This window comes from Suricata suricatta, chromosome 4, assembly GCF_006229205.1.
Source record: "Suricata suricatta isolate VVHF042 chromosome 4, meerkat_22Aug2017_6uvM2_HiC, whole genome shotgun sequence".
Classification (NCBI taxonomy): Eukaryota; Metazoa; Chordata; class Mammalia; order Carnivora; family Herpestidae; genus Suricata; species Suricata suricatta.
The window spans coordinates 157,815,893-157,823,089 of NC_043703.1; the positions used below are offsets into that span (position 1 = coordinate 157,815,893).

General features: G+C 48.4%; 1 protein-coding gene across 4 annotated transcripts in view; it reads right to left on the reverse strand.

Moving 5' to 3' along the window:
* The window catches only part of ATP6V1C2 (ATPase H+ transporting V1 subunit C2), a 48,611-nt gene extending 42,498 nt beyond the window's left edge, over positions 1-6,113 (reverse strand). For all 4 annotated transcript variants that reach the window (XM_029938303.1, XM_029938302.1, XM_029938301.1 and 1 more), the window contains exons 1-2: positions 5,963-6,113; positions 3,233-3,300 (exon numbers count right to left, since the gene is read on the reverse strand). In XM_029938303.1, coding sequence (XP_029794163.1) covers positions 3,233-3,300; positions 5,963-6,091 — 197 coding nt within the window. In that variant the 5' untranslated portion in view covers positions 6,092-6,113. The remainder of the gene's footprint in view (positions 1-3,232; positions 3,301-5,962) is intronic.
* Positions 6,114-7,197: the final 1,084 nt, after the last annotated feature.

A 7,197-nucleotide genomic window follows, 5' to 3' on the forward strand; every position in this document is an offset into this window, starting at 1 on the left:
TCTCAGGCAGGGGTAGGCCAGCGGCAACAGAAGCAGAAAACCGGAACGGAACCAGAATAGAACACAGAAAACCTAATCTCCACGTCACGGCGCCAATCCGCAGACTGAGAGTCCGCAAAGTACGATCACTATAAAAATGCGTGGGGGCGCCTGAGGGGCTCAGTCAGTCAAGCATCTGACTCGATTTCGGCTCAGGTCACAATACCACCATTCACAGGGAATTGAGCCCCATGTTGGGATGTGTGCTGGCAGTGTGGAACCTGCTGGAATTCTCTCTCTGCCTCTCTTTCTCTCAAAATAAATTAAACATTTTTTTAATGTGTTAAAAAAGCAGTGACACATCACATCACCGTTGCACTGAAAAGACAAAACAGCAATGTCCACAGGCCCTGAGAGTCTGAAACCCGCTACGGAGGTGGTGAGATGGGGCGGGGGGGGGGGGGGGGGGGGGGGGGGGGGGGGGGGGGGGGGGGGGGGGGGGGGGGGGGGGGGGGGGGGGGGGTCTGGGTCTGTGTCCTGGTCATGACTTTTCTTCCTGGTTTTTTTTTTTTAAGAGAGCGAGAGAGCGTGCAAGCTGGAGCCGAGGGAGAGCAGATCTCAAGCAGACCCCATGCTCAGCACAGAGCCACGACCCTGGGATCACGACCTGAACCGAAATCAAGAGTCGTTCACTCAACTGACGGGCCACCCAGGCGCCCCTGCGTTCTATTTCAATCAAAAGAGAAGATTCGTTAAGCAACAGGTTTTCAGTTTCACTGAAACTAGAATTACTATTATTTTAAAACACCCAAATATACAAAGTATGCCAATCTCTATGGCCTAACACTACAGTGGAATAGTTAAGGTGAGATCCAAAGTAGAAGCCGTGAATGGGGTGCCTGGGTGGCTCAGTTGGTTAAATGTCTGACTTTGGCTCAGGTCATGGTCTCGCAGTCTATGGGTTTGAGCCCCGGGTCGGGCTCTGGGCTGACAGCTCGGAGCCTGGAGCCTGCTTGGGATTCTGTGTCTCCCTCTCCCTCTGCCCCTCCCCTGCTTACACTCTGTCTCTCTCTCTCTCTCTCTCAAAAACAAATAAACATTAAAAAATTAACAAAAAACAACGCATAAGATATGAAGAGAAGAGCAAGTTTCAAACACATATAATGTCACTGTTATTAATATATGCATGCATATATATGCATGAATAAATATATGCATGCATGAATAATATGGGTAAAAAAACTGGATATACCTACTATAAATACGATATAACATCACAGTGGTTTTCTCTGAATGGCGTAATTCTTTTCTCTGAAAGGAATAATTTCATGCTTTTCTGTGATCCATATATATTCTCTAATGATTATGAACCAGCTTTGTAACAATTTAGAAATAAATAAATAAATAAATGAAGACTCTAAAATATCCTCACATCCTTCTGGTGGGAGTGTGGACAGGAGCAATTCCTTGGAGAGAGGATGGGGGCAAATCTATACTAGGCTACATGCAAATCCTCTTTGACCCAGCATTTCAACTTGTCCCGATCTGCTCCCACAGGTGCACAAAGGAGTATAAAATAGAACAGCATTGTTTCTAATAGCAAAAGACCAGAAAACTTAAATGTCCATCAGTAGGGAAGTGCAAGCAAATTAGGGCACATCTATTCATGCTAATACAGCCAGTGGAAAAACGCAGCCGTGGACTGACCTGAAACTGTCTCTATGCGTGGCACCTGGGTGGCTCAGCCAGTTGAGCGTCCAACTTCAGCTTAGGTCCTGATCTCATGGCTTGTGAGTTCAAGCCCCGCTTTGGGCTCTGTGCTGACAGCTCGGAGCCTGGAGCCTGCTTCAGATTCTATGTCTCCCTCTCTCTTTCTCTGTCCCTCCCTAGCTCATGCTCTGTCTTCCTCTCTCTCTCAAAAATAAATAAACGTAAAAAAAAAATCTCCAAGATATGTGATTAAGTGAGAAAAGCAAGGTGCAGGATACATGCTATCATTTGTGTAAACCTGTTTTTCAGAATCTATTTGTATTTGACTGTACATGCACAGGCTGTCTCCAGAAGGTTCTCCTAAAAATTATAATAATGTTGCCTCAAAAGATGGAAATAAGGGAAACAGGAAAGAGGAAACCAGATGAGAGGACAACTTAAGGTCACTGGAGTAGCCTTTCTTCTGTACTTTGAATCTTTTACTCGGCGCAAATATTACCACAAAAACAAAACCAACACAAAACTTTAAAATGAAAAAGCCTTGGGGGAAACCACATCAATTATTTTTCTAAATGTTTCAGCACCGGGGCGCCTGGGTGGCTCTACTGGTCAAGCATCATACTTCGGCTCAGGTCATGATCTCACGGTTCATGAGTTCGAGCTCTGCATCAGGCTCTACGCTGAGGGCTCAGAGCCTGGAGCCTGCTTTGGAGTCCATGTCTCTCCCTCTCTCTGCCCCTTCCCCACTTGCACTCTGCCTCTCTCTCCTTCAAAAATAAAAAAATATTTAAATAAATAAATGTTTCAGCACCTTATGGCATAAGCCTCTTCATTTTGGGTTTGTTTTTTTTTAATAAAGTTTTTAAATGTTTCATTTATTTTTGAGACAGAGAGAGACAGAGCATAAGAGGCGGAGGGGCAGAGAGAGAGGGAGACACAGAATCCAAAGCAGGCTCCAGACTCTGAACTGTCGGCACAGAGCCTGACGCGGGGCTTGAACCCACGAACCATAAGATCATGACCTGAGCAGAAGTTGGAGGCTTAACCGACTGAGCCACCCAGGCGCCCCAAGCCTCTTCATTTTGAAGGCTGCCCCTCCAAAAAATGCTGCCTCCAGGAAAAAAGAGAACACAACTCTTCAAGGGCCCCCAAGTGTTGCTGTTGACCTGGTACTTCCATGCAGAACCACACTGGCTCTTTTTTTTAAACTTTATTTTTATTTATTTTAAGAGAGAGAAAGAGAGCAAGTGGGGGAGGGGCAGAGAGAACGGGAGATAGAATCCCAAGCAGGCTCCCTGCTGTCAGTGCAGAGCCCACAGCAGGTCTTGAACTCTCAAACCATGAGATCGAGATCGTGACCTGAGCCGAAATCAAGAGTCCGACGCTTCATGACTGAGGCTCCGAAGTGCCCTCCGACTGGTTCTTAATGTGAGTCCAGGATCGGGTTTGGACAAGTATGGATCCAGCCAAAGCCAAGAGCACTGTGTCCTTTGACAACAATGTCAAATTCTCACTTGTATGCAGTAAATAAGAAATTGTTTACCTTTCAGCAAAGGTGTCGAGTTTCCCCAGCTCATCAGAGAGGCCAACAAGGGAGTCCAAGGTCCCCACCTAGAAAGGTTGCAAAGAAGTTAGAGGCTCGGGCTTTGTGGCGGGGATAGCGTAGGTCACTGTCAACAGCAGGGCAGGGACGTCTGTAACTTCCGTCTTGCCTTAGTTATTATTCTTGGTCAACAGCCAAACTGGAAACTGGGAAGAGCTCTTAAGAGAATCAGTGGACTGGGGATATTTTCTTTTCTTTTTTTTTTTTTTTTTTTTTTTTTGGGAAATTTTATTTTATTTTCTTTTTTTTACTTTATAAAGTTTCATATTTCTGGGGATATTTTCTAATGTTTAAATTTTAAATTGTAACTATTTTCTATTTTTGAATTTTAACTATTTTAACTGCTTCCCAATTGTTAAATTTTTGCCAACAGGATGAACTGTTACATTTCTGCCATAGGAAGGAACAACTTCTGTATCATTGTGGGATCCCAGCTCACTACCTTCTTACCATGGTGGTCTGCTGGTCACGTGATCAATCTCCATCACGGAGGAGGAAATGTACCAGAAAGCAAGTAAAAGGGGTTACCATCCCTTTTTTTTTGTTTTTATTTATTTATTTTGAAAGAGAGAAAGAATGCACAAGTGTGAGTGGGGGAGGGGCAGAGAGAGAGAGTGAGAGAGAGAGAGAGAGAGAGAGAGAGAGAGAGAGTCAGTCCCAAGCAGACTCTGTGCTGTCAGCACAGAGCCCAACATGGGGCTCCATCTCCTGACTGTGAGATCATGACCTGAGCAGAAATCAAGAGTCAGACACTTAACTGAGCCACCCAGCTGCTCCAAGAAGTCACCATTTCTAAAAGCTTTTCTTCTCCAAGATGTCCAACCAATCCCTGTCTCTGTTCTTCTTTGCCATTAACAATGATCTTGCAGGGGCGAGGTGGGAATCAGCTTCCCCCGCTTTCTCCTTTCCCTCCCCCCACCTCATCATTCCTGAAAGTCTTTTTCTTTTCAGATTACTTATAATGATCTGTTTCTTAATGGGAAAATTATCACAGAGTCCAAAACTGTATTTAAGGCTCTCTTCCCAGAATCAGAAGGAGAGACTGTTTTCAGGTTACCAATTACCCATCAGACATTAAAAAGTGATTAATATTAACACTGTGTGTCAGCTATACTTTAATAAAAAAAAAAAAACTTTAAGGGGGCATCTGGGTGGCTCAGTCGGTTGAGCGTCCGGCTTTGGCTCAGGTCATGATCTCACGGTTCATGGGTTTGAGCCCTGCGTTGGGCTCTGTGCTGACAGCTAGCTCAGAGCCTGGAGCCTGCTTCTGATTCTGTGTCTCCCTCTCTCTCTGACCCTCCCCTGCTCACACTGTCTCCCTCTGTCTCTCAAAAATAAAAAAAAATTTTAAAAATTTTTAAAAAACTTTAAGAAACACCTTAAGAAAGGCATTTAGGATATGATGAAGCCCAGGATTCTCTAGTAAGTGCAGTTTGCTTCTCTTCAAGCAGCCTGATGTGAAGCAATGTCTGGCAGAGGTCCTGCCTCTTATCTTTGTTCCCTCCAAACACACTGCCTTACAAGGAGTAAGCTGCGAGTGGATGCTGAATTCCCCAACCTTCACAGCGTCGGTGGCCAGGCAAACAGCGGAGCAACATATGGATTCGGAAAGCAGTGCTGTCCCTTAGCAGATCCACAACCCTGGTCTCCTTTCCCCGCCCTTCCTGATCCGTAATGTGGGACTTATGAAGATTCCACATGATGCATTTAAAGTGCCTGGCCCCCAACACACTGCTCGATGACCACTAGCAAATATAGTCACATCACCAATAACTAGGAAGGCTGACCGTGCGGCTCTTTTGGTAGACCAGCAGGCTGAGCGTTGAAAGAAGAGGATAGGGCAGTTTTCTAGAAGAGTTACCTCTGGGCGGTTAGGGCCATCCCTCCAGCACCCACCGTGCATTTGCATAACTGTGATTGAAAAACGCCTCAAGCTTCGTCCCTTTGGAAATTTACAATCCTACTCTACGGGCCGGGCCGGGGGCCGGCCTTACCACGCTGACTGCACCGATCTCCTCTGATCTCGGAAGCTAAGCAGGGTCAGGCCTGGTTAGTACTTGGATGGGAAACCTACAATCTTAGGAAGGTCTGCTACAAGTCCACTCTTTCGCAGGAAAAAGATTTGCAGACCTCGCTCCTGTTTGCTATCTGTTTGATTCTAACTTTGTTCTCCTCTTCAAGAACCCTTAGGCTTCCTGCCTCGTGTCTTTCTGCCTTCTGCCCGGTTATCATGAAATTCCCTTCCCGCCTCTCCAGCAGAACCACCAGGATGCTGACTCTCCCGCCCTGCTCCCAGTACAAGAGCACAATCGAGGCTGAAGCTCTCCAGGCCGGTACATCTCAACTGCATGGTGGGGCTTCTGAGATGCTGGAGGCAAAACAGGAAGAATCCTAGAACAACTCACAAGAGCCTCAGCGTGGAAAACACTCTCCCCATTTTCCGAACCCTTCCCTCCCTGTTCATTCTGCCCTGTGTGATTACATCCACGGGAACCACGATGAACTCTGGGCTGTGGCATGAAGTCCCATCCAGACCACTGACTTGCCGTGTGCATCCTCACCCCCAGGCTTATTCTGTCTGCCCTTGCCCTGCTATTTTCTCCTTGGCTGCCCAGGAGACACCCACCCGCCGCAAACCACCGTCTCCTTCCTCTTCCCCAGGAATTTTACCTTGAAGTCCGGAATCGAGAATTTGGTGTTATAAGACAGGTTGGACTTGGAGGTTACCGTGTTCATCCTCTCCAGAGCTTGTAAGTTTTCCTTATCGCCAGGGGCGGAAATTAGCCAAAACTCAGACATGGCTTCCGGTCTTCTTTTATCCAGGTACTGACCAGAACCACAGCAACAAGCACAAACAGAAACAGGAGGAGAGACGGGTCAAATATCTCCACTACTTCACCACTTCCCTTCCCTCAGAATTAATCCTCTCCAGGAGGTGTTGCCTTTTCTATATGCCGTTCTTAGTCCCTGTGACCTTCAGATTCAGAGTCTAGTTCCAAGGACACCCCTGTGCTGATCGACAGTGTCCTTATCTTCATTTGAAAAGACCGCCAGTCTTCAGCTGGAAAGCCTCCCAAACCATCCCTCGGGTGGTTCTGACTGGTTTCAAGGGAAGGGAGGAGGGATGGGGAGAGCAAGATTCCCCCTCCGTCTCTCCGGACACAGAATCCAAACGGGGGCAGGGGTGGGGGCGGGGAGGGGGGGACAGCAAGCCTGGCCGGAGCCTCCTGAAATCCTTTCCTCCTTTCCGCATCCTACTTTCTGGGTCGCAGCGGAGCCAGGATGCGACAAGGTGGCATTTTCACTACAGGCGCTTGGGCAAAGATCGGATCGCAACTGACCAGCCTTCAGAATGGTGCTAGCCTTAAAAACAGACTTCAGAAGAACTCCCCTCTTTCCCAAATAAGAAGGCGAAAAAGCAGGGGGTGCGGGGCGGGGGTGGGGGATAGTAAAGTCGTTTTCCACCAGCCCAGGTGCCCATTCTGCAGAGGCGGGTAACGTTCTGGGCCTGGCAGTTTCTGTCCAGCGCCCTCAGCTTCCAAAGCCCATTAGTTCTGCTCGTTCAGATGTGCGCACACCCACATCCGTCCCCTCCGCGCGTCCCTCCCTTCCCATCGCTTCGCCAAGCGTCTCAGAAACGCTAGGGAGAAGCAGGGTGACAGCCCGAGGCCCGTCCGGGAAGCTTTTCCTTTTGGACTCCCAGCTCACTCCCCTCCAAGGCACCCCTCGTCCCCGCGAACTCCGAGCACAGCGAACGCAGTTCCTCTCGGTCTCGACGGCCCATGGCCTGGGGACAGGCTGGCCCAGCGCAAGAGCTGGGGAGATGCCACCTGTGCCCGGTGCCGGGTCCCCGGGCCCCACCGAGAAAGCGCGGACCCGGGCGCGCGGGGCCGCTCGCGCCGGTC